This window comes from Mirounga angustirostris, unplaced genomic scaffold (genome assembly GCF_029215605.1).
Source record: "Mirounga angustirostris isolate CCGP_5_RB_7025 unplaced genomic scaffold, mMirAng1.0.hap1 SCAF_2, whole genome shotgun sequence".
Lineage (NCBI taxonomy): Eukaryota > Metazoa > Chordata > Mammalia > Carnivora > Phocidae > Mirounga > Mirounga angustirostris.
Genome location: NW_026991710.1, coordinates 6488057 through 6513807, shown reverse-complemented (window position 1 = coordinate 6513807; position 25751 = coordinate 6488057). Strand labels below are relative to the sequence as shown.

Below are 25751 nucleotides of genomic sequence, written 5' to 3'. Positions count from 1 at the left end.
TGGAGTGAATTGTTTTGATGCACTGAAAATTTCAAATATATTCTAAAGCGGATAAGTTCTATTTGCTCTTTAGAATTAAAGTAAGTTTATCTTTTTAAAGCATGATAATTGTCAGTTCCATTCAGACTGAAATAAGAGTAATAGTAAAAGTTCTCTGGGAAGTAATTTTCCTATCAGATTTTTTTAAATTGTGGTTTGGGAGGAGGTAAATTTTTTAATAAGGATCAGCTTTAACTATTTGATATTTTCAAATGAAGATTCTTCCTCTTTGAACATTGAATTTTCAAAGCCTTATTACCTTAATTCATACCTCGTCCCCTTTCCAAAAAGTTTATTTTTCCAGGTGCTCATTTGAAGGTGTTACATAGTACATACACGTTACATGACGCAATACTTATGTGTTACTTTCCTTCTTTTTTTTTTTAAAGATTTTATTTATTTGACAGAGAGAGACACAGTGAGAGAGGGGACACAAGCAGGGGGAGAGGGAGAGGGAGAAGCAGGCTCCCCGCTGAGCAGGGAGCCCGATGCGGGGCTCGATCCCAGGACCCTGGGATCATAACCTGAGCCGAAGGCAGACGCTTAACGGCTGAGCCACCCAGGCGCCCCTGTTACTTTCCTTCTTGTGGTTAAACTTGATGACTCTAATACATGTAATAAATTAATGACAGTTAGAAGCATGAGATGTCTCTAAAGGAAGTCTCTAGCGTGACCGCTTTACGGTGCTTATGTAATTGTGGTTGCTGACCTGACATTCTGTTACCACTTTGGATTCCCTGTTTGCGTAGGTGTTTGCTACCTCTTGTATTATTGAGAGACTTAATACAGATGGAAGCCCTTCATAAGTTTTAATGTATTTAAACATAAGTGCTGTCATGGAGGAGGAGGGGCAGTTCGGAATTACTTTATATGAAGGCAGTATCATTGACTCAGTTTCGCCCTGGAAAAACTTGATTTAGGTCATTTTGTTTGCATAACTTTCCTAGAGCTGAATGATCATTAGAATTTTTATTTGAGAAACCTATCTAGTTAGCTTTAAAGGAAACAGAAATTACGTTGTTTGTCCTGAAGGAACATCTTTGGATGCCCGTAGTCATACAGTCATGGCACAGATGTTTCCTGGGACAGAAACTGAGAAGGGTAGCACTTCTTGGATTATGGTCTGGAGAACCCCTTCAGGGGGTCTTTGAGGCCCATACTGTTTCCAGCATAGTCTGTGACATTACTTGCCACCTTTTACTTCTCCCACAAGTGTGTAGTGGAGTCAGCTAAAGGCCACCCAGCTACTCTGGTGACCAATGAAATGTTTGGTCGCTGTTTTCATTTCTGCTATGACTTATACCAGCAGATACAGCCTATGTCAACAACAGCTCTTTAGGGTCCTTGATTATTAAGAGTGTGAAGGGGTCCTAAGAGCAAAAAGGTTGAGAACCACAACAGTAGGGTTACTGACCCTGCACACGTGTGAGTCTTAGTGACCGGTGGCCTCTTTTTTTCAAACTGTTGTAACTTATACTGGGGGCTTTCACTTAACATTATCTATTATCCCCATAGTTTCAGACCTAAATGTAGTCACTGAATACAGGATTCATGTGATTATAATTGCTCAGGGTCAAAACCTCCGCCTTGGCCTTGAGGAAGCCTTAAACAGTTTTAGGAAAAGATCAACATGAAAATGTCCTGGCAAGAGCTCAGAAAGCTAGTGAGGTGGCAAACCCGAGCAACACAGTAAGAAGGGAAACGCTAATTTTTTAAAAGAATCTGAATGAAACCACTTGATTTGAGGGGAATGGGGAAAAAGGAAGGTTCTTGATCTTCAAGGCCTAAAAGTGTTTTACGGGTGAAAGGTGGTACCTAGAAGTACACTTTTCAACAGATCGTGTTCTAGAGACTATTCCGAGCTGCTGTGGCTTCTTCATAGCGGAGTCCACTCTGCATCTGTTCTATTCCGGAACACAGTTATTCAGAGTTCCTAAAATCAGAGGTGAGAGAGAAGTGGGCAGGGAAGCACATCTCCCGTGCTGAAATCTTGTTTTCCCCATTAGTGTGTGTCAGCCAAGGCTGAAAGGCAGTGGAGAGGGGCTTCTCCCTGGCACACTGTTTTGGGCTCCTCCATGTGTATACCTCGTGTGGTGTGAATGAGTCACCCTCATGGTGTCACAAGTTGGTGGCAGAGGTGTCAGGCTGAAGGGCAGGTGAATAAGATGCTGCTGCTGAGCTGATCATCTCTGCTCGCTGTCTAAGAGCCAGAGAGAATTATAAGGATGTAGAGACCGCCCATTTTCATACTCAGATAAAGAACATGACGCTCCCTTTTGAAAGAACATGGGAGACAGTTTGAACATTTTAAGCAAAATAATCGTGCAAATATGACTAATGATTTTACAAGTTGTTATTTTGTTTTGTTTTAGGTGAGAAACCTTTTGAATGTAACATTTGTGGGAAACATTTCTCTCAGGTGGGAATACTCTTATTTACTGTTAATAATTGGAAACCTGAAACCCAGTGTTTTTTTAATTATTATTATTATTATCATTATTATTATAAAAAAGACATACGTTCGGACTTAAGAGAGAAGCCTCTGATGGTATCTGTAACTTTGACTTCACACTAAATCAAGAGAAAATAATTTTCAAGAAAACACATTTTTAGTTCATTGGGGGAAAAGTAACATTTTTTTGTAAGTGTGTGAGCTCCCCCCACCCGACCCCCTTAAAGATGGGTCCATTCCAAGTATATTTCTTCTCTTTCACGAATGAAGTTTCTGGTGAACCACAGCGAGCGCACATCCAGAGTCTGCACACGGCTGGGCTACATCCAGGACACATGGCGTCTTACTCTTAGCGGCCCAAGGTTGTTCGGAGGTGGGGAACAGAGCGAGCAGTTCTCGTTCCCGCTCGGACTGCCTTTGGCTGACCTCCCATAGCTCATTTGGACATATATGAGTTCTCTCATCCAGCCTGCGTGTGCTGCACCCTCCCATGGGCCGTGTGCTGATCTGGGCACTGGACATAAAGAAACCTAGAGATTTCATGTTTTAGAGAAAATGTTGGCTGTAGCCCGGTGGGAACCTGCTCCTGAAGTAGGAGGAGGTGACTTGCTCTGCCCCGTGCCGGGCCCTGGCATTCCAGAGGTGCACGCGAAGCAGCCACTGCACGGCTGTTATTACATCCGGCGGGCGACGGGCACGCTGGACCCCGTAGTATAGCACCTCCTGCGGACGCTGCTCCCTGGCGCAGGGACTCCGGGCTGGGCCGTGATCCAGGAGTAGAGCCCCCTAGGCTGGTAAAGGCTGGGCGGCAGGCCCTCCCCAGAGCACAGAAACTCAGTGGCAGCGCCGTGTTCAGGCACATTCCCCACGGAGGCAACTCTCCCCCAGTGTCCCCTTCACCCTCCCACGCACCCAGACCTGTGCTCTGGTGACTTCTCACGCCTGCGGCTCCCTGCGTGCAGTGACTGACCAAGTCCTAACCTCTGCCTTTGCGTCTTTAGTCCATACTTGCCATCAGGAGGACACCTGGCACCCACTAAATGTTCAGTAAGTTTTTGCAGAGCTGAGGGGGGCTCCTCACCCCTCCAGCTGCCATGCACTTGAGGCCTCGCTTCTTCGCTGCAGCCTCGCCCGGGGCTTCCAAGCTGGGGCTGTGGAGCCGGGTGGTGTGCATTTGGATCCTGCCCCTGGCTTGCTACTCAGTCACCTCGGGCAAGCAGCCTCACCTTTTGGCACTTCAGCTTCCTTGTCTGTAAAACCAGGGAGATGAGATGACTGAGCCCAGCCGGTGTGTGGGGACTACCTGAGTCGGTAGGAGTACGAACTCCTGCCTGGCACGTAGTTAGTGCTCAGGGGGCATCACTGTTTCCTGTCCTGGTGCCGGCCCCTCTGTTCTTGCAGACCGGTCTTCCACCACCATCCTGACCTTACAGCTTTGGGGTGGGGAAAAGCCGAAGGCCTGGACTAATGACAATTAATAATTAGCAACCATAACTTCTCTGGGCCTCATTTTTCTAATTCTTACAACAGGGATGTACTGCCTCATGTGAGTGTTAGGAGCAGTGAATGGAACAATGGACATGAAAGCCCTTTATCCATTTAAAATGTGGTAACAGTGTAGGTTCTGTCCTCCTTGCCTGGGAGCCTTCTGTGACTCTTCACTGCTAATCAAAGAAAACCAGATATTCAGGCATCCGTAGTCAGCCTTCAGCCTCCTCTCCCGGCACCGAGGCCAAGCCCCACCCTCCTCTTTGGAGATTCTGATTCCATTGCTCTGGGGTGGGGCTTGATTATTACAGCGTTTCTGAAGTGTGCCGCTAAGTTTGGGGACCACTGCCCAGACCTTGTCCTGCACTTGCCTTCTTGAGTCCCATCAGGGGCAGCCCCGACTGACAGACACACCACTGAAATCCTCCTCTGTGCTGTTGTCTGTATTTTTGTCAGATTTTTGTGAATGTAGGATTATGTATAGTTGCAGTTTTCAGATGTATATTGCTGTTTATTTCATAGCGAAATTGTGAAATTTTTTGTGAACAAGGACCTTTTTGAAAAAAATTCAGCAAGTGTTTATTGCGAGCCTACAGTGTCCAAGGAGCTCTGCCATGAGCTGGAGAAGTATACATAGGGAGCAGTATGGGCAAAGAAAGAGAGTGGTCATTTCTGCCTGGAAGAAGTGGTGTTTGGGGTGGGTGAGGACATGAAATGTGTTAAGAGATTGTTTAGGTCAGCCCCAAAGACAAGCAGGCATTTGATAAGCCTGGGGGTCTCTGGAAATTCTAGGACAAGAGAGCTATCAGGTGGTTTATATGGGGATACTTTGTAAGCAGTGCCCACTAACCATCCTTCACCTTAAGCCAGGTGTTCATTTCTTTGAAGGAAATGGAGTGAATGTTTGTGGTTATGCTGGATTGGAAAGCTCCCATGCTCTTGCGGCCCTATTTGCTTTGGTAGAAGTGAGTTTGTAAGTATTTTCCCTTTTGGAAGACTTGAAAGCAAGAAAACAGATTACCAATGAGAATACATCTTTTATGCTATTTACTTAATTTATATTTAGTAGGGTCAGTCTTGGGGAAAAATAAAAGTTAACCACAACCTTGATGATGAGGTGTAAGCATATGGTATGTGAGCTTCGAGAAACTACCATAATCCGAGATTGTCACAACAGACTGTCCATCCGTTGACATCATTCTGGACACGGTCTGTGCGCGGTCTCAGCCCTCGGGAGCCCTGCGTACTTTAGAGTGTGAGTGAGGCTCCGTCCGTAGTGCCAGGGCCCCCGCGTGGAGTAGAACCTGGACCGGTGGGTGCCCCCAGAGGAGAGGGAAGGAGGGGGCAGGTCTGCGTACCTGTGATGTGAGCAATGAGAGGATGACACCTGGGGGCACTGAGCTGGCTTTGGGAGAGTAGAGCAGTTTGGTCTCTCCAAAGAGGCAGAAATGGACACTTTGAGGGGCTGGTGCAGTGTCTTCTGGCGGTGCTGTCAGAGAGGGGTGCCCCAGGCCCAGGACATGGGGTATGGGGTGGGGTTGGGGGGCACAGCCGTGTTGGAGCCCCGCCTGGAAACGGATGTGCTCCCCAGGGCACTGGCACAGCCTGGCACCACAGGGAACATGCGGAAGTCAGAGTGTTTCAGTGAACTTCTCGTAAGTCGTGAGACTTCCGGCCCTGAGGTGGTACCCCCACACTCCCAGTATCCAGTAGAATGATCATTGCCGTTTAGGTGACAGATCCATGTTCATCTCCAGATTTCTTTCTCCCTGTTAATTTTATTTTGTGAAATCCTGAAGCCCCCAGACTCCTGAACTAGATGACTTTAAAGATCTGAGATTCCTTTTATGTTGAAAATGGTATGATTCCTTGGCTATTTTTCCTGGAAATAATCTGCTGTCTTTAGAAGAATGCTCTGATAGAGAATATATGCTTGGTTTGTCCAGGTTTAAATACAGATGCTCACGTACATATTAGGAGTTATTTTTTAAATTACTCAACAAATCAGATATTAGTTCTTTTCTCCAGCAGAGTTTTTCTCTGAAAAATCCTGACATCTCCCTCCTAATTTAAAATATTTGCTTGGAAGGAGCAGAGCCCCCTTTCCTGCTAATATTCTGGAACATAACAGACAGCATGGCAGCACTGCCAGCCTTCGAGACCACAGTCGGGCCTGGGTCGGGGTGTTTGATCCCACCTGTAGGAGCCTGGGCTGATTACTTCCTTCCCAGAGCATCGGTTCACTTTTCGGTAAAATGCGACACTGCGACTTTGTAAGGGAATTGTGGCGTTATCTGCAGATACCTAGCAGAGTACTTCCTTCCTGGTGGTCTCTTATTGATCGATAGCGGTCGCGTATCCAGCTATAGATAATCTCCAAGATGTGGACTAGCTACTTAGCAGGTACTTAGTACTAGAGTAAGTCAGAGTTCACCAAAAGTATGGATACTTGACTAAAGACCAAATAATCAGGCTCCCAGTTTGCTTATGTAATTTGGCATAAATCAATGACAGCATTATTGGACTTTTTTTGCCTGACTGTTTCAGTATTTAATCTACTTTTATACCATTGGTCAGATCCTTCTAGCTGGTGGAAGATTTTCATTGTACCTTTCTGATACTAATTTCTGATATTAAGTAGCTAAAATTTTTTTCAAGGGTTTGTTTTACTGTTGCTTATTACACTATTTTAAGTGGAAGGCCATTGCTACTTGCTTTGAAAACAAGTAATTGTTACGCTTTACTTAACAAGAAAGGATGCAGCAGTGCTAAGAATTGACTCAGAGAATCAATGTGAAAACACATTTCAGTCATGATACATCGTTTACAAAATAACTTAAAACAAGAAGGACCTAATTTAACAGATGAGCAGATGGTGCTATTCAAATTGTTACATAATTGATGTGCTTTTCTGGAATTTGGAATTGACTGACTTAAAACAGTCAGTAGTGCATTATCTTACCTCCAGTGAGCTGTTTCCCAAGTGACTGTTGTACTGAATCGTCAGCACAAGCTAGCTGATTCTCAGAGACTCGTGAGAGTGTAGACTCACACAAACCAAAGTTCGTATTTGGCCCAACCCTGTAACGGGAGAAGCTGTTTTATTTATCTGAATCTGAGTCTTTCATCTGGAAAAGAGAGGTGATCTAGCAGTGACTAAGAGTGGTTCGGTGATGCGTGTAAGGACCAGACTGCTCTTGACAGTTGTTTTATTATTGTTGTCATTAGTCATTTTCTTAAAATATGGGGATTTCCCAGTGTTTTGCCAGATTCTTTCCCTTTCGTTATCTGAAATAAATCTGGGTTTTTCCTAAGCCATATTTATTGTATTCTGAAAGATAATATCTGACTTGGTGATTTCCTGGAGCCTGACACAGAGAATCTCCATGTTCTGTGACATAAAACCCCCAGATCGCACTCTCTGCTTGTAAGTTTCCACGCACATGTGGACTTCAGACCATCTTCAAATCCATAGCCATGAACTGTCTGCATTTTATTTAAAATCAAGTTGGCAGATTTACAAAGCCAAATTTGTTAGTTGGTGTTACTGTTCGTTCTCCCTTTTTGGCTAAAATAGTGCATAATGACTGCACATGTTACCCTTGGGTACATTCATTCATTTCAGTGTTTTTGTAACAGAACACTATAAAAAAGTAGGCAGGGGACATGACAGATTGAGTCTATTAAGTTAAGTTCCAGCAACGGAGGATTTTGTTTTCAAATCCTAATTTGAAACATTAGCCAGGAGCTTTTTTAATACGAGGCAATTGCAGTTTTAATTTCAGTGTACTTTAGGCAATTTCCTATTGACTTCCTATTGATTATTACATAGAAATCTATTTTGTGATCTTCATTTAAATAAGTTATTCTTTGGGAAGCCCTGCTAGTTTCAGAAATTAGGAACATAAAAGGTCCTGCAGTGAACCAGCTACTGTGAAGCCCCTGACGTGCATTTTTGCACAAAGGTGAAAAAAAAACAGCCCTGTCCGGGAGAATAGCTTTGCTGCCGCAGGAAGGCCCCTTTGCACGTGTCTCACCTTCTCTAGGAGCAAAAGCAGGTTTTTAAAAAGGAAGAAATCCTGCAGGTGCTCCTTTTTTTTTTTTTTTCCTTCCCAGGAGATGCTTGCATGTAGATGGTCTGAGTTACAAACCCCAATAAAGCATCCCAAGGTCTGTTTAAACTACAAGGTCGGCGGCCTCCACAGTGTGCCGGGCCCATTTCAGAGGGAAGTAGCACAGTGCACGCCTGAGGTGGGACAAGCCAGGGGCCCACGTGGGGCAGGCACAGAATGGAGACGCATCCGTGTTCAGCAGGCTGCTGGGCAAGGCAAACTCCCCAGAGTTAGACTTAGGCTGGTCCCTGATCTCCTTGCACATGGCTACTTTTGAGTTGTGCGTATGTAATCTTCACTGGGAAAGTTAGACCGGGACCTGGTTCAAGCTGTCAGTTTTCCTTTTAAATTATAGGACCTGTAAGAAAATTTTTCATTATTGGTATGCTTTTTCTTTCCCTGCTTTCTTGCAGGCAGGTAACTTGCAGACTCACTTACGTCGGCATTCTGGTGAAAAACCATACATCTGCGAAATCTGTGGAAAGAGGTCAGTGCTGGGCTTATTCTTCCATTTGTAAGGATCAACTTGTAGTCTCTCTTTGAACTCAGTGTTCTCTGAGCCACCTGTGGGCTCCCTCTGTCACTGAGGAAGACAGGTAAACCTTCCGGCTTTCCATGGGATACATGATGAGAAGAACAAAAAGAAAGAGAAGTGTTAATTAATAGAAAATCTAGGACACGAGTCTTATGAAATGGGATTTTACATGAAACAACATTATTTTATACTAAAGTTTCCATTCATTCCAAGAATGTCTATTATCATAGATAAATGTCCCCATGGAGGTGACTCTCTTGTGGGGAAAATGAGACTTGGCAGCCAGAAAGCCTGGGCATCAGGAGAGAGGGCTGGAGGAAGTGCCCCGAGCTGGGCAGGGCTGTGACCTGGTGATGGAGTGTGTGGGGGGGGGACCCCTCCTCCCCTCACTGGGTCATTTGTCGGGAGTCCACACGCTCTCATGGAGCGGTCGTGCTCAGGCGGCAGCCACCAGTCACAGCGATTCAGTCGTCCATTTACTTCACCATTCAACATGTCTTTGGCACCTACTGGGTGCTGAGTGCTGTGAGGGGAACACAGAAATAAACGTACAGGTTCTGCCTCTGATAAGGTCATCCTCAAGAATGGTGGGCAGAGACAGACATGGGACAATTGAAGTCCGAGTCATCTACTACAGCGCAGCACGTGCCGTGGGGATGCTAGAGCAAGAAGCAACTCTTGTTCAGGTCCAGGAAAACCTGCTGTCTCTGCAGATGGGAGGAAACAAAGAAGAGCTGCCTAGCCTGACATGTCTCCCTTTCTGCCGTGGCCACCTGAACACTGACGACCCCGTTGTGTGCCGGGGTAGCGCGGACTGCTCATTTCTGGTGCCTCGTAGCGTGGACCCCCAGCTGCTTCAGGTGGCCCTGTCGCTTCACTGTGGCCTTGTTTTACACGATGTCTTAAATGGGAACCTTCTGAACGCCATTGAAAAGTAAGGCATGTGTTTAAAATCATGTCCCTAGGCAACGTCTTTTCCCAAATGGAACCAGTTATACAATCAGGTGTGGTGGAAAGGAAAGGAAACAGATTTCTGTATCGGAGAGCCTGGCTTGGAATTACTCCCCGAGCCAAGCTGCTGACCATCTTTGAAGAAGAAAGGTGAAACTAGGCAGAAAAACAAAAACAGAACACTTGCATCATTTTCTACTTTCTTTTAAAAAAAGGGATGGGGCACCTGGGTGGCTCAGTAGGTTCAGCGTCTGCCTTTGGCTCGGGTCATGATCCCGGGGTCCTGGGATCGAGCCCCGCATCGGGCTCCCTGCTCAGCGGGGAGCCTGCTTCTCCATCTCCTCCCCACTGAGCAGGGCCGCCGCTCATGCTCCCTCTCACTGTCTCCATAGTTATCTCTGTCTCTCTCTCAAAAAAATCTTTAAAAAAGTAAATAATAAAAAAGAAAAAAAAGATTTTTAAAGTGCACATTTCAAATGAATCGGGCCACTTCTGATGACATTCTGAAGGGATGTAGGGAGCAGTTCATTTCCTCCCTCAGTGACTTGCAGTCACAAAGATTTGCAACAGTGTAGAAAGAAATTCATAATTGAATTTTCAAATTACATTACAGGTTTGCAGCGTCTGGCGATGTCCAGCGTCACATCATTATTCACTCAGGAGAGAAGCCACACTTGTGTGACATCTGTGGGCGAGGTACTGCTGCGTGTTTTCCCTTTTTTGTCCTGAAGACTGCCAGTTGCAGTGTTCTCGGTCCTTCCGCTGAGCATCTGTTGTGGTCTCCCCAGGGTTCAGTAACTTCAGTAACTTGAAGGAGCACAAGAAGACACACACGGCCGATAAAGTCTTCACCTGTGATGAGTGCGGCAAGTCCTTCAACATGCAGAGGAAGCTGGTGAAGCACCGGATCCGGCACACGGGAGAGCGGCCCTACAGCTGCTCTGCCTGTGGTAGGTTTCCCATGGGCCCGCAGCGGGCGGTCACCCTGCCGTCCCCGGTGGGGGTGGGGTGCCGGTCCCCGCACCCGCTCTGCCATCGGCCGTTTTGGTGTCGTGGGTAAATCATCCCTGTTCTCAAAGGTAAAATGGAGGTGGTGCGATTTCTTTACCACCTCCCGTGGCAGTCTCTCGGTCAGTCCTGCATTCTCGCAGGCCTGTGAGTTTCTGTGAGGTGTCCAGAGCTGTCGTAAGGTGCTCTGCGGACAGAGCTGAGACAGAGTCCCAGGCGCTGCGTGCTCCTGGCCCAGGTCAGTGGGGTGTAGACAGTTGGGAAAGTGTGGGAGCGTGTGGTGTACCGTAGTGGGCGTCGGCGTCATGCAGCCTGAGGAGCCGGCATGGGGGCTGCGGCTGGACCGTCCGGCAGGAGCATCGAGAGCACATGACGGGGTCAAGAGGGAGGGCTTCTCGAGATCCCGTGTTAGGAAGCAAAGGTCCCTTCTGCGGGCATTTGATGGAGCAGTGAAGTCTCGGGAGGAGAGGCACGGCTGGTGGCCCTCACTGTCCAGGCGCATCGCTGCACACGTGAGGAATGGGGACTCGGAGTTAAGTCCCGCTACCCCCGATCATAGTGTTTGAGCCTCGGAAGAACTGGGTGTGCATGTGCACGCATGTATGCGTGTGCCTGTGACAGGTGCTTGACAGCGCGAACTGAGTCACGGAGGAGGGAGGGAGTGCCCGTGTTTCTGGGTTCCTGGTTAGAACGCATGGGGAGACTGTTCAGGGCCCAGCTGTGGGGAGGCGGGAGCCGAGCACGCCTCTGAGCGGCTCATCCTGCCTGGGAGCTGCCATCTCAGGGCGGGCCTTCTGGGGCGTGACCGCAGCAGAGCTTCACTGTCCTCTCCCGCTTAAGTTGTGTACCGATCTCCTGCATGCACATTTAGCAGCTCCGTGACTATTCTCGTTACTCTCTATTAAATTGTGTTGGGACGCGTGTAGTGCAGTCAGTGGAGTGTCCAACTCTTGATTTCCGCTCAGGTCATGATCTCAGGATGCTGAGATCTGCGCTCAGCACGGAATCTGCTTCCCTTCTCCCTCTGTTTCTCCTCCCTGCTCGCGCGCGCGCACTCTCTAAAATAAAGTAGTATTACTTTAAATCACAGATGCAGTCTCAAGTCACTAATTTAAATGTCGGTTCCAAATTATCATTACAGCTGTCAACTTGATTTGAGGTTAAACATCCTCTTCCCTCCTCGGCTAGGACTTGCTGCTGGCTAAGACCTCGGTAGAGGAGGAAGCAGAGGGGGCCCTGTCGTCCCCACCTTACACGTCCAGCCCTTTCCCTCACCTCACTAACCATGGTTTCTGACCTTGACAAGGTCAGCCTGCAGCCAGGGGGAGAGAAAAAGAGAACAAGAATGTTCATTCTTACAGGACAGGGTCAAAATTTTTTAACAGCTTTATTGAGGTAAAATTCCCATACCGTGAAATTTGCCCATTTAAAGTAATCAAGTCAGTGGTTTTGGTATATTATTCACAGAGTTGTGCAACCCTCACGCACCATGGTCTATTTTAGAATATTTTTATCGCCCCAAAAAGAAGCTCCGTGTCCACTAGCAGTCACTTCCTGTTCCCACGCCTCAGCCTAGGCAACCATTAAGCGCCCTTCTCTCTCTGGATTTGCACGTTCTGGACATTTCATATAAATGGAATCCTACAGCATGTGGTCTTTCGTAACTGACTTCTTTGAATTAGCAAATCCGCTGTGAACATTTGTGTATAGTTTGTGTGGGTGTGTTTTCATTTTCTCGAGTTCAAAAGACAGGTTCAGGTTTTTTGGGGGTTTTTTTTTTTTTTTTAAGATTTTTTATTTATTTATTTGACAGAGAGAGACACAGCGAGAGAGGGAACACAAGCAGAGGGAGCGGGAGGGTGAGAAGCAGGCCTCCCGCTGAGCAGGGAGCCCAATGCGGGGCTCAATCCCAGGACCCTGCGATCACCACCCGAGCTGAAGGCAGATGCCCAACGACTGAGCCACCCAGGCGCCCCAGACAGGTTCAGTTTTAAGGTGGCTTCACGTCCTGGGCTTTTTTGGGGACTAGAGCTCCCCTTCCATTTCTCCTCCCTGCCCCCCCATTTCCTTCCCTCCTCTCTCTTCCTTTCCCAGCATTTCTCTGCACTTTCCAAGGTACAGACCTGCATTTTTCCTCCAGCGCTGGGTCCTAGCAGTTTATTCCCGGAGACTTTCTCAGTTGGGGTCTCCTCGCCCCTCTGGGCAGTCCTCTTAGGCTGGTTTGAGGATGGCTCCAGGCAGCTCGCTTGCAAGCACAACCCTTGTCCGGTCCATGGAAACACTGCATCCTGTGCTCCCGGCGACTTCGGGCCACAGCCGTGCATGAGGACCCTCCTGTCTGTCACCAGCACAGCTGGCCATTTATCTCTCGCTGGATTTCCCAGACAGGGGCCACATCTTGCCGTGAGAATGGCTGTGAAGTCTGGCTCCCCTGCCTTGACTGGTGGGAACTCCACTGTGGCTAAAATTCACATGCCTTAAGGACCCTAGAAAAGATGATTCCCATTTGCCCAGTAATTCCACTATTGAGGATTTATCTTAAGGAAGCAGTGAAAAGAAAGATGTTAATTGAAGATGAAGTAGAGTAGCAAACAGGTAGAAACCGCCCGAACGTGCAGCAGATGGAGGAATGCTTATGAAGCTTCGAGTCCATGAAATAGCGCCTATCTGTATGAACCGTATGTTGTGTAGACAGCACAGCAAACGGTGAAAATGCTATTACTGGGGTGTTCTGTGAAGGAGGCTGAGTCTGGCGCTGCAGACAAGATGTAGACGTGAAGACACAGTCCCCACGGTGTGCCTCGGTAGCCTGTGTGGGGAAGAAGTGCCAAAACGTAACGCATGCGTGTGGACGCCTAGTTTGATTGTTCAGAGGTGCGGTTTTTTTAATGCCCCCCCCCCCCCCGCCTGATGAGGGCAGGATAGCTGAGCGTTCACACGGATAAGGGAGAAGTTCTGAATATGTGTCCACCTAACTGCGTGGTGCGTGCTCAGTCCTCCGTAAATAGGTGATGTGTTTGGTAAGGTTATTTATTGGTGGTTCTCTTCTGACCTCCTTACCTACTCTAATCACGGAAGTAGACCCGCTCCCTCTGTCCTATACATGGAAAGGAACTAGAACCTGGAGAGGCATGTGTAAAATGACATCAAAAGCAAAAAGATGTTTCTAAGTTACAGATTGGCCGTGTTAGACTTCAGAAAACGTAAGCAAAACTGCCGAGGTTTCCCAGCATGGGCCAGCAGGGGCAGGCACCTGGGCTTACCAGCGAGGCGCTCCTGGGCAGGGGCGCGGGGGCTCTCGAAGGCTCGCACTGAGGGACCCACAACCCAAAGGCTGCAGGTTGGAGGGCCGCAGCTGGAGAAGACCGGAGGAGCCTTCCGGAGTGAGCCGGTGACAGGAGGGCTGGAGGTCGCGCACGCTAACGCTGAGTCCTTGTGTTTTGCAAGGGGGAGCGAGAACGTCCTCCTCTAAAAGGATGCCTGTTGGTTTTGCAGGAAAGTGTTTCGGGGGATCCGGCGACCTGCGCAGGCACGTGCGCACGCACACCGGGGAGAAGCCGTACACGTGTGAGATCTGCAGCAAGTGCTTCACGCGCTCAGCGGTGCTGCGGCGGCACGAGAAGATGCACTGCAGGCCCGACGGGGGCCGGGCCGTGCTCGACGAGCTCGCTCACGCCGTCGAGACCCCCGACCTGGAGAAGTCGCAGGGCTCGGAGTCCTTTTCCCAAGACGTGTCTGTGACTCTGATGCCCGTGTCGGTCAAGCTCCCCGTGCAGCCGGCCGAAGATTCGGTGGCAGAGTTTGACGGCCCCTCCGCCGGCTCCTACTGCAAGTTCCGGCCCGTGGTTCAGCCTCCCGCAGCCGCTGAGCCGGAGAAGCTCAGGCTGGATCCCGGCAAACTCGCCAAGCCTCCGATGCAGCCGGCGCAGCCTCCGGCGTATGCTTACCCGGACGTGGCCGCCGTGGCCAGCGAGCCGCCGCTGCAGCCCGACAGCCTGTCCCTGGGCCGCTCGTCCCTGGCCACGCTGGACAATCACTGCGGCGATGTGCTGGGCGGCCGCGGGGCCGCCACGCCGTACAGGAACTCCGAGGGGCAGTTCTTCTCCAGCATGACGCTCTGGGGGCTGGCCATGAAGACGCTGCAGAATGAAAACGAGCTGGACCAGTGATGTCCGGCCGCAGCATTTCCCAGCCTCAGAGCCTTTCTGAAGCCCAGTGGAGCGGCGTCCGTGCTTCGGGAGAGAGCGTTTTCTCCGTGGTGGCCCTTTCTCACCGGCCTGAGAATAGTTTGACCATTTCTGTGCTGGTGGTGACTGATTACTGGAAGCTTCCGGAGCCTCAGGATCAGGGAAGAAGGCCCACAGGCTCCCCGTGCACGCAGACGGGGGACTGGAGGAGCGGATAGCCTGGGAAACCATCCCACTGACCTTCGCCGGCACCACGGCGTGCACGCGTGGGGTCAGCTACTGTACGTCTCAGTCACATTAAACGGAGAAAGCTATATATAGTAACACAAATATGTTTGCATTTTTACATGATTGGAATTTGTACTGTTTTGTATTTTTATTTACACAAAAAGTTTATTTGTATATGAAACTCATGTTATAATTTAATTTGAATAAATGAAACTTGACTTTCTAGATAATGTGTTTCCTCCAGCATTCTCATTAATTTAATTTAAAGACCGTAGTGGTAAAATAACTATCAACAAGGAAGGGCTCACCTTGCCAGGGTGAGTCCCGGGTTCAGGTCAGCCACCCGGGACAGTGGGCTTCAGAAGCCCTGGCTGCCGCGTACTGATTAGGTCCCGGGCAAGCTCCTCAACCTCTCAGAATCTCCTCTGGGTTTTCTCTTCTACAGTCTGCGGAAGAAATCTCGTAGCACCCGTATAAGGCGCAAGTGACCCCATCACCCCCTGGCACGTACCTGCCCAGGTTTCAGTGGCTTGACGTGGCTTCCCGCGTGCATACCTCCTGCCCGCCTGCCCAGCAGACCCGCTGGCCTCTGTGTGACAGAACAAGGGGCGTGCGTGGGGCTGTCCCCAGACTGTCAAGTGAGCTCAAGTACTTTGATGTAAATGTAGGTCCCCGTGTGGCACAACGCAAGTCACTTGCCCGTGAAATGCTTGCACAAAGGACCACGGTGCAGGCTGGAGAGGACTATGAAGACGGCGTGTCTTCTGTGTCCGCTGGGACTCCGAAGTAGAGTACCAGCAATGAGAGGAGCGGGCGGGTGAGCATTTTTAGGGGAAAGCAGCACGGTTGCAGAGTGGAACGTCCACTTAGAGGTCAGACTCGGGTTCGCCTCCGGTTTCCCCGGCCATGATCGGCCCTGCAGCCTTACAGGTCTGGAGCAGCAAGCGTGTAGTAGCCCCGTCTTACAGATGGGGGAACTCGGTTCGCGTGGACACAGCTGCCTGCTCGGGGACATGCGGCCGGTCAGGCTGGGAACCTGCTCACAGGTGTGCCTGGGAGTCAGCTTGAACTGCGGTAGCTGCACGAGCGGGGGTCTCTCTCCCTCCACTTGTCCTCCACATCTCCCTCTGGTGTCCCGGGCCCAACAGCCCTCATCCCCTAGGACCTCCAGTCCAGCGATCCACTCATCTGTCCACTGCCCCTGCCACCCCTCGTGTCCCTGTCCACCTCCTTCCCAGGCTAAACCCGTGGCCCCTCACACCAGAATCCACCCCCCAGCCTCCTTACCAGAGTTATCTGGGCAGCCTCCAACCCTGCCCTCCTCCCGCATGCGGGTGTCTGAGCCCGGCTGATGAGAAACAGCCCTTCTCTGCTTTCTACTGCAGCTCACTTCCAGTGACTTGGGCCGCCTCACAGCCTTCCTTGCTGATCTAGACCCCGTGCTGCCTTTGGTGACTCTGCTCCGTGGTCTTCATGGTCCTCTCCAGCCTCCACACCCCCTTGCCCCATTGTCTTGCTCATGATCTTGCTTCCTTTTCCTCTGAGAAGGTAGAAGCAAATAGGAACCTGCCCCGCCCCTACCAGCCTCTCTGGTCTGTGCCTGTAGATTGCACCCCCGTCTAAAACTGCAACCCTCCATACCACCCCCCCTGTCCTGACCTTCCAGTTCTGTTTTTCTCCTTAGGACTTAACCACTGCCTGATCTACTATCTGTTGTATTGGTTTCCTCATCCGGATGTGAGCTCCCTGGACTTTTGTCTCTTGTCCACTGCTGTCTCCCCTGAGCCCAGGACAATGCCTGGCACTTGGTGATGCTCAGCAAATGATTGTCAAGAGAATGTTCTTAGAATACCTTTAGGCAAAATATTGGGCCTCCTGGATAGATCTTCTTATTTTCTTTTCTCTCTAGAACCCTGTTCAATCAGATAACTTTTGTCCCCACTCCTCCACTGAAACAAGTCATGTCCGGGTCCCCATTGCTCGCCCAGGGGTCCCCACCTTAACTGACTCCTGGGCAGGACTGAAGTCCAGCAGTGAATCGATGCCTCCTTCCTCCATGGGACAAGCATCAGGACGTCCCAGAGGGTCAATCTCTCTAGATTCCCATCAACTCACTGGCTGCTCAGTCTGAGACCCCTTCTCCCCTCTCATCAGTTCACACTTGAAAGCTGGGGTACCTCAGGGCCCAGGCCCAGACCCCTCCCTGTCCTTGCTGCCTCCCTAGGCCATCTCCTCACGTCTAATGAGTGCTTAAGTGCTATTTGCTCACGACTCCCAAACTCGTGTCCTCCAGGGCCTCCCCAGGCTTCTAGAATCGGACACCCAGCAGCCTCCCCCATCATCCTCATCTGAATGTCCAGTAGGCCACTCAGACTGAAAACTTGCCAAACATAGCCTCTCCTCCCCTCTATTCCTACTGACCTCATTAAACAGCAGCCTCATTCTTCCCGTTGCTCAGACTAAAAACCCTCAGAGTTGCCCCGCGTCCATAAACATTTATGGAGCTCCTCCGGTATGGCGCTGCTCCCTCCCCAGGTACTGGGTTTGCGGAGGCTCGGAGAGTAAGACGTGCCTAGGCTCAGGGTGCTCCCCTTGAATAAATCTGCTGGGCAAAGATAGGAATTTGTTCCTGTAGAATAAAACTCTAGGGAAAAATTAATTTCAAAGTTCTTTTGATTCTTATTTCCTGTCGCTTCCCTTTCTCCCCTTATCATTCTGCCCCAAAGCCTGAACTGTAATAAGGAGAAACTTAGAAGCGGTGAAAAGGCTCAGCAGCGTGTGAATGTGTGCTTGGATAGCAAATTATCTGACAGGGACAGGCCTTGATTTTGTGGCGTGCACAGAGCCTGGGCCACCCACAGCAAGAATAAGCGCCCTCCCCACTCTGGCGTCCGTGTCCTGACTGTTAGGGCATGAGCCTCTCCAGCTTTTGTGCTTTCTGATTCTCTGAAAACAGCCTGCCAGGGCCTTTCCTGAACTGCCTTTCCTGTTACAAAATTGGGGTGCAGAGGTCAAGAGATTGGGCAGGTCTCCAGAAGAACCCAGCATCTTAGAATGTCTAAGCTGGAAGGGACCTTAGAAATGATATACTGTTTCCATGGGTCTCAACTTCCCGTGAGCTCAGCTGGCAGTTTTCCCCTGTGAAATCTGCTGACAGTGCAGATTTGGAAATTCTAGGCAAGGCCTAGGAGTCTGCCTTTCAGCGAGTTTCCCAGATGGCTCTGAGGAAGGTGTTAGGTGTAAGGTGTAAGGACAGGACCCGCAGAAACCCTGGTCTTGTCCACATCCCTCGCTGGATTGATTCTCTGAGATGGGAGGCGGTTTGCCTGGTTTACAGCTGCAAAGACGCATCGTGTTTACTGTGCACCAGGCACGACGGTACATGCTTTACCAGAGTCAGCTCGTGTAAACTCCATCACCTGGGAGGTCGGTCCTGCCATCCCTCCATTTACAGATGAGGGAAGTGACCCCCTGAGGGCTCAGGCCCGTGTGTCCCAGGGCTGCTGGGTGGCAAGAGACCAGAGTCGGGATCAGACCCAGCCTGGCATGCGGGGCTCGCCTGCCAGGTCCTTGACGGGCATGGAGAGAACCTCCTGCCACGATATTCGTGAAACTCATAGCCCATCTCTCTGCGGGGGCGAATGGCTCCCGTCCTCTGTTTTAGTTTTTTCTTTTGTTTGAGTACCATAGGCAGCAGAGAAAAATCAGAAAATACGTACAAGTAAAAGGGAAAAATAATTCCATCAGCCAGGGATGATGAGGATGAGGATGAGGATGATGAAGAATCTGATCCTGTCCTGACAACAGCAGCTAACACCTGCTGAGACCGCTCAAGCCTTCGTGCGCCCTGGCTCAGTACCCCTTCCACATTCTGTGTGTACACCCTGGCTCGTTTCCCTGCAGCCATTTCCCTGTGCGCTCAGATTCAAATAAATCTAGCCACTTAGACATTTCCTTAATCGGCTTGTAACCATGCCTACTCCTCTGCCTCTTCACATTGCAGATTGTCCCAGCCTCTTCCCTTGTCACAAAGACATGCATTGCCGTCAGCGCCCTGAACCCGTGTCTGATATTCCCATGGCGCTTGCCCCCAGCTTGAGGATGTTTGCGAAGGGTGCAGCGCGGTCCTGGGCGGGTGGCCGGTGCTCCACAAACAAGCTCCTCTTCCCTTCAATTTACAAGTTAATCTGTGGGCGGTCCTGGGCTGCTTCGCGGCGGGTTTTCTTCTAGCCACCAGATGGTGCCATAGCCCCTCACGGTGCGCGGAGACCCAGGCCTGGTGACCTCAGCCCGCAGCTGCCTGGGCTGCTGGGCATTCCCACAGCCTGCTGTAGGTGGCAAAGTGCATTCACCCTGCTGAGCCCCCTCGAGCCCCCCAAGCGGCCTGCTGGCAAGGCAGCGTTCTCTTTCCCCAGTCTGGAGGGGTGTGCCCTAAGAAGGGAGGTCACCTGCTCATGGATCCCTTGTCCGTGCTGAGTGCCCTTCCGTGTCCCAGACTCCAGTGTTCACGCAGGAGATGCCCTGGGTGGGGTGGGGGTGGCACAGCCTGGGCCCTGCCCTCACAGCTCTAAGAGGAGACCCCACTCAACAGCCTCGTGAACTCAGCCCAGTTCCCTGCGTTCTCCGTGTCTCTACAAATTAGCTTAAATGGTAGCTCTAACTCGTGGGTGACCCTTGCAAACATGATGCAAAGTGAAGGCGGCCAGATCCAAAGGGCATGCGTGGTATGATTCCATTTACATGGCATGTCTAGAACAGGCAAATCTATAGAGAAAGAAAGCAGATGCCAGGGGCTGGGGGAGAGGGTAATGGGTAGTGATGACTCACGAGCTTGGGGTTTCCACTTGGGATGGAGAAGTTCTAGAACGAAAAGAAAATGCTTGTGTACTGAATTGTGTCCCCACCCCACCCCCAATAAAATAGGCTGGGGTCATAAGGCGGGGGTCCTTCCCACAGAACTGGTGTCCTTTTGAGAAGAAGAAGAGACACCGGAGCTAATCAGAAAGTGGGGCCCAGGACTCCCCTCTGCTCCCCGGACAGGGAAAATGGGACACCTGTCTGATCTCCCTGTGTCTAACCCCCTTCTGTCCTCCCTCTACCTTTGGGACAAAAACATCCCACTGGCCTTGCCACCTCCTGAGAACCCTCCAAACCAGTTGGGCCTGGCCTGTGATGGGCCGATGGACAGGAGTAAGGAGTTCTGAAAATCCTGTCTCTCTACCCAAACCCTGGCTCTTAGAACAGATCATCTTAAATCCCTTGGTCTTTCTCTTTGCTTCTTCCATAATATTTCTAACCTCACTCCCGTTCCCACCCAAGGCAGATGGATGCTTCTGATTATCGTGGAGGACGGTCGTGTTCTCAGAAGCGAAAGAGAATAAAATTAATAATTTTCAAAAGAGCACCCTTCCAGTTAAAGCATAAACCTGACTCAGCCTGGGGCCGCTGGGAATACAAAATCATTCTTGTGTACGGACATGCAGACTCCACCCTACCCAGCAGAGCCTCAATGGGCCCCTCTCTCCACTGCGAGGAGCTTGTCCTCCCTCCACTCCATATTCATTTCAATGCTCCCGATCTGAAAATGTGTCTGTTCTTTGGATTCTCTTTTGAACCAGTTAGAACATCTGCTCAGTTCACTACCTCATTAATGAGTTAAATAAAACCTTTAACACATATGCATAGTCATATCTGTATGGGAAGCAGGATTTTACCTTTCTTTGAAAATTATTTTTAACAGACTTCTGAAAGGGTCCAGATGTAGACAAAAATTTTCTCCTGTTTACTGTCGATGCCTGAATTTGGTAGGTTTCCAAGCACAGAATGTATTCCCTTGCGAGGGCTGCCATCACAAAATACCACAGGCTAGGTGGTTTAAACAGCAAACATTTACTCTCCCAACATTCTGGAGCCGTAAGTTGGAGATCAAGGTGTGGGCAGGGCTGGATCGTCCTCACCTCGCCTGGTAGACAGCTGTCTTCTCCCCGTGTCCTCTTAGGGTCGTCCCTCTGTGTCTGTGTCCCGACCTCCTCTTCTATAAGGACACCAGTTATATTGGACTGGGGCCCGCCCAGATGACCTCATTTTTCCTGAACCACCTCTTTCAAGGCCCTGTCTCCACCTACAGTCACATTCGGAGGCGCGGGGGATTGGGACTCACATCTGAACTTGGCGGGGACACGAGTCAGCCCGCGACATAGAGCAAGAGACAGCGTGGGCCAGAGTCCACGGCACAGAGAGGCAGCCACGAATCCTGCTGGCTGGGGGGCGGAGGCAGCCGCTCGAACACCCCCAGGGCCTGGCACCGACACTGCGCTGGGTGACCCAGTTCATCAGTCTGCCTGTGTCTCCCAGACCCGAGAGGGAATCAGCAGCAAGGCCGGGGACACACGAGTCCAACTGCTAAAAGAACTGGTCATTTTACTTTGGGTCTGTCAGAGTCTCAAATGACCAGGAGAGTTTCTCAGTCCCTTGGCTGTGGACTGCCCGACACTTCGACTGTAGGAAAGGCAGGCAGAGAGAATGGAGGTCGGCTCTGGGGAGAGACCTTTTTCCTGCTGGCTGACCTGCTGATGCTGCTCTGGCCTCAGGGTTTTCCCAACGGTCTTGGCCACCGGACCGTTCATCTGTTAACAGGCTACACGGGAGCCCGGTCCACAGAGCAGAAGGATCGAGACGCTCTGGTTCAGGGAGCATGGGGGCCGGAGCCCTGTGTGCCAGGTCCTCATCACTGTCCCCACTGCCACGGACCCTGAGCGGGCTCGTCGAGACCCTCGGGCACTCCAAGAACAGCGTGAGGACCCCCAGCCTCAGGGACAGAAGAGGCCGCTGGGAATGTTGCCTGCCATTTGGGCTCCTGTGTGTCAAAATAGAACAGTTCCATTATTTCGTTGTTTGTTATCAAGACCTGCCTTGCTCCAAAAACACCTTAGAAATACAAATACATTTTTGTATTTCTAAAGTATACGAGGAGAAATAGAGGCAGGGGATAAGGTGAAACCAGGCCTACGGTTGTCACATAGGAATGTGTACCGAACGGTTTCGGGGGGTGACGGACTCTGTGTTTGTGTCCCCCCCCAAAGTCACATGGTCAAGCCCTGCCCCCCAGTGTGGCTTTATTTGGAGATGGGGCCTCTAATGACACGAGTAAGGTTAAAAAGGTCATGAGGGAGGGGCCCTGATCTGGTAGGATGAGTGTCCTTGTAAGAAGAAACTGCCCACGGCCCCCTTCCCCACCCCCACACACCACAAAGGACTGGGTGAGGACATGGCGAGCAGGGAGGCGGCGTGTCCCACACAGATTTATGTTGAAGTCCTAACCCTCAGTGCCTCAGACTGATCTTATTTGGAAATAGGGCTGTTCAGATACACTTAGTCAAGATGAGGCCATAGTGGAGTAGGGTGGGCCCAACCCAGGATGCCCAGTATCCTTACGAAACGGAGAAATTCGGACACACAGACACACAGGGAGGACACCATGTAAAGATGGGAGTTCTGCCACCCCAAACCAAGAAACTACCAGAAGCTGGGAGAGAAGCCTAGAACACATCCTTCCCTACAGCTTCAGAGGGGGCACAGCCCTGCCACCTGATCTAGGGCTTCTGGCTTCTGGCCTCCCAAACTGCGAGACAATAAATTTCTGTTGTTTAAGCTGCTCAATTTGTGGGATTTGGTTCTGGCAGGCTGAGGAATACACATATGGTGCTGCCAATCAACCATGAGCTTCACCTTCAGCCATGAGCTTCCTGGTGGCCAAAGCAAAGAAGGAATCTCTTGCTGGAATCTGAGTAGTTCTTGTGAGCTAAGCTGGCCACATTAAGAGAACTGCTAGGTCCAGGGTGCTCAGAGCAGTGCCTGGCACCCAGGTAGTGCTTAAGAATAAATGTTACCTGGCATTCTTATTATTCTTAATTTTTTTTGTTGTTTTTAATTTTTTAGCCACTGAAATTTTTTTCCCCCCAATACCATCCCTTTGGAAAATAGTAGACTAGAAGCTAAGTTTCCCTCCGGCTCTGTGCTTTTAGATTTTATAATCCTCTTCCAGTGGCTAATGTTGGTTTTCATTTGAGAGAAAACGCTGATATGGGATCCATATGAGCTGTGCGCTCAGGCCAAGCCACAGGGCCGGGCACAGCCAGGTTCTGGTGGAGAGAGCGGAGTCTCGTTTCCCAGGCATGTGTGACGTGAGCGTCCCAGGTGTTTGAGGTTGGGCCCACAAGGTCAGCGACAGGGAGAGCATTGGGATCACATATGTGCTCTGGGTCGTCTTCCCACATGGCTGAGGGGAGGGTCCTCAGTTTGTATTCTGCCCCTTCCTGCTGTGCCGCCTTTGGGAAAGCAGGCGCGCTCTCTGGGCCTCGTTTCTTCCTCCGTGAAGTGATGGGGTTAGCCCGTCGGGAATCTCTAGTGTGCGCCGTGCTCACACTTCGGGCAGACGCGCCAGTCAGTGGACCCCTGCGCTCACGCTGCCTTCGGGATCCTTCCCGACACTGTACTCCAAACATTGCCAACCAGGCCGGTTGCGCCGAAGAGGAGGGTCTTTGATGCCCCTGGAGGAAATAATCCCTAAAGCCCCGTCAGAAGTGCGTGTTCTAGAATGTCCTCATTTCTGTGATGGGCCCCCAGACCACGGCTCTTCTTATCCTCTGTGTCTTTGTTCTCACGGTCCGGCAGGTCTTGGAGGCGGCCCGTGAGTTTGGGTGTCCGTCTCTCGCTAGGCCGTGCCTCCCCCCGAGTGGACACGTGTCGGGGCGCCTCACAGCCCCTGCTGCCTGCCCTCCCTCACACCCCTGCGACTCGCTCAGGCGCCGCGGCCCCCGGGCCTCTGCAGGGCACAGACTCAGATGGTCTGCCTCATGATGAAAGAGAACCACGTTCCCCCAGCCTCTGGTCCGTCCACCCAAGCCACGTGCGCCCACTGGGGCCGGCAGCATCGTAAGCGCTCAGAAATCTCTGTGGATGTTGTCGCATAAACAGCAGATCCGGCCTCGTCCCCACTGGGATGGCCACTCTTGGAGAAACAGAAGAGCCAGCACTGGTGAGGATGGGAAGGAACTGGAGCCCTAGTGCCCTGGGCGGGAATATCGGATGGGGCCGCCACTATGGACAAGAGCATGGGGGCGCTTCGACAAACTTAAGAATTGAAATTGTGAATTAATTTTTTTAAAAAACGCACAATTGATCCTGCAACCCCACTTCTGGGCATCTATCCGGAAGACCTGAAGGCTCGAAGAGAGATTTGCACACGCGTGTTCAGAGCAGTGTTGGTCACGTTGGCCACAAGGTGAAAACAGCCCACATGTCTGTCCACAGACGGAAGAAACAAAACCTGGTGTGCGCCTTCGATGCAATGCTGTTCGGCCTTAGAAAGGAAGGAAATCTCGTCACACGATACCACATGGATGAGCCTTGAGGCTCAGTCCATTAAGCGTCCAACTCTTGCCCCACATCGGGCTCCTGGCTCAGCGGGGAGCCTGCTTCTCCCTCTCCCTCTGCCTCTCTCCCTGCTCATGCTCTCTCTCTCTCTCTCTCTGTATCTCTGTGTCTCAAATGAATAAATAAAATTAAAAAAAGAAAAAGCGTCCAACTCTTGATTTCAGCTCAGGTCATGATCTCAGGGTTGTAGGATCGAGCCCTGGGTCAGGTTCCGTGCTCAGCACGGAGTCTGCTGAGATTCTCTCTCTCTCTCTCTCTTTCCCTCCCTCTGCCCCTCCCCCCCCCAAGAGATAAGCACATATGAAAAACAAATAGTTCTGGACTTTAGATAAGGACTTTGTGGAATGGGGTGATTGATTTGGGGAGAGGGCTCGCCAAGGCAAGCACCCCAAAGCCAGGCAGAGAAGGGCTTTCTTCTACCGGCTGGAAAGAACCAGTGTGGGGGCGTGATGGTCGTGGTGGTGGAGGAGGGGACAGCAGATCAGAGGCCGTCATTCCTGGTCCTGTCATCGGCCAGGCTTTCTCGGGAAGCCGCAGGGCACTGCATGCTGGGTCAGGCTGAGAGGGAGCCTGCTGGGGGAGAGACGCTTCCCGGACGGGGGGAGAAGGGCACGTTTGGACCTTAACGGACAGACTGGCCGGTGGGGACAAATGGGTCAGCTAACCTTTCATGCGCAGAGAATGGGAATTGGATGGTTTGTAACTGGCCTTGTCACAGGTAAACAAGGGGACATCTGCGAGTCAGATCTAAGTCACATGGGAAGGCTGGTGCTTGGCAGGAAGCTGTTTTTTCCAGAACACAAAAGGGTGGGAGGATTTCAGGGCTCAGGTAAAATTCAACATCGTCGACTTGAATAGGCTGGAATCCAGACGTGCTGTGGAGACGTGCTGTCCTCTCTGTTTTCTCCTGACGCAGAGTAGACCCTCAGTAATGCTCACGGAACAGGTGTGTGCATGAGTTGATGGAGGGAGCAACCACTAAGCCCTGGAGAGGTCTGAGAAGGTGGCATCTGACGTGTTGTGCTGGGGGCCCAAGGAACAGATGGTCCTCTCACACCTCCCAACAAAACGGTTACAAGGGATGGGAAGGCGAGAGACCCTGTGTTTGCTAGGTGCTCATGATAGGCGAGGTGCCCTGGACAGATCCCCAGGGAAGACAGAGGGCTCTCTAGTTAGTCCAAGCAGAGGAGGCTCAGGACAAGGACTTAACTGCTCCCAACGCTGTTGAAAGGGGGAGAAGATGGGCTGTTGGGCCCTGCTCCAGCGCCCCCTCTCCTGGGACCCCTGTGCCTCTGTCCCCCTCCTCCCTGCCAGTG

At 50.8% G+C, this 25751-nt stretch overlaps 1 protein-coding gene across 7 annotated transcripts in view; it reads left to right on the top strand.

The window, feature by feature from the left end:
- Positions 1–15222, top strand: part of ZBTB49 (zinc finger and BTB domain containing 49) — a 59397-nt gene extending 44175 nt beyond the window's left edge. For 6 of the 7 annotated variants that reach the window (XM_045881496.3, XM_054509001.2, XM_045881495.3 and 3 more), the window contains 5 exons: positions 2412–2458; positions 8505–8578; positions 10191–10273; positions 10366–10527; positions 14081–15222. In XM_045881496.3, coding sequence (XP_045737452.1) covers positions 2412–2458; positions 8505–8578; positions 10191–10273; positions 10366–10527; positions 14081–14754 — 1040 coding nt within the window. In that variant the 3' untranslated portion in view covers positions 14755–15222. The remainder of the gene's footprint in view (positions 1–2411; positions 2459–8504; positions 8579–10190; positions 10274–10365; positions 10528–14080) is intronic. The other variant, XM_045881497.3, reaches the window with a different exon arrangement.
- Positions 15223–25751: the final 10529 nt, after the last annotated feature.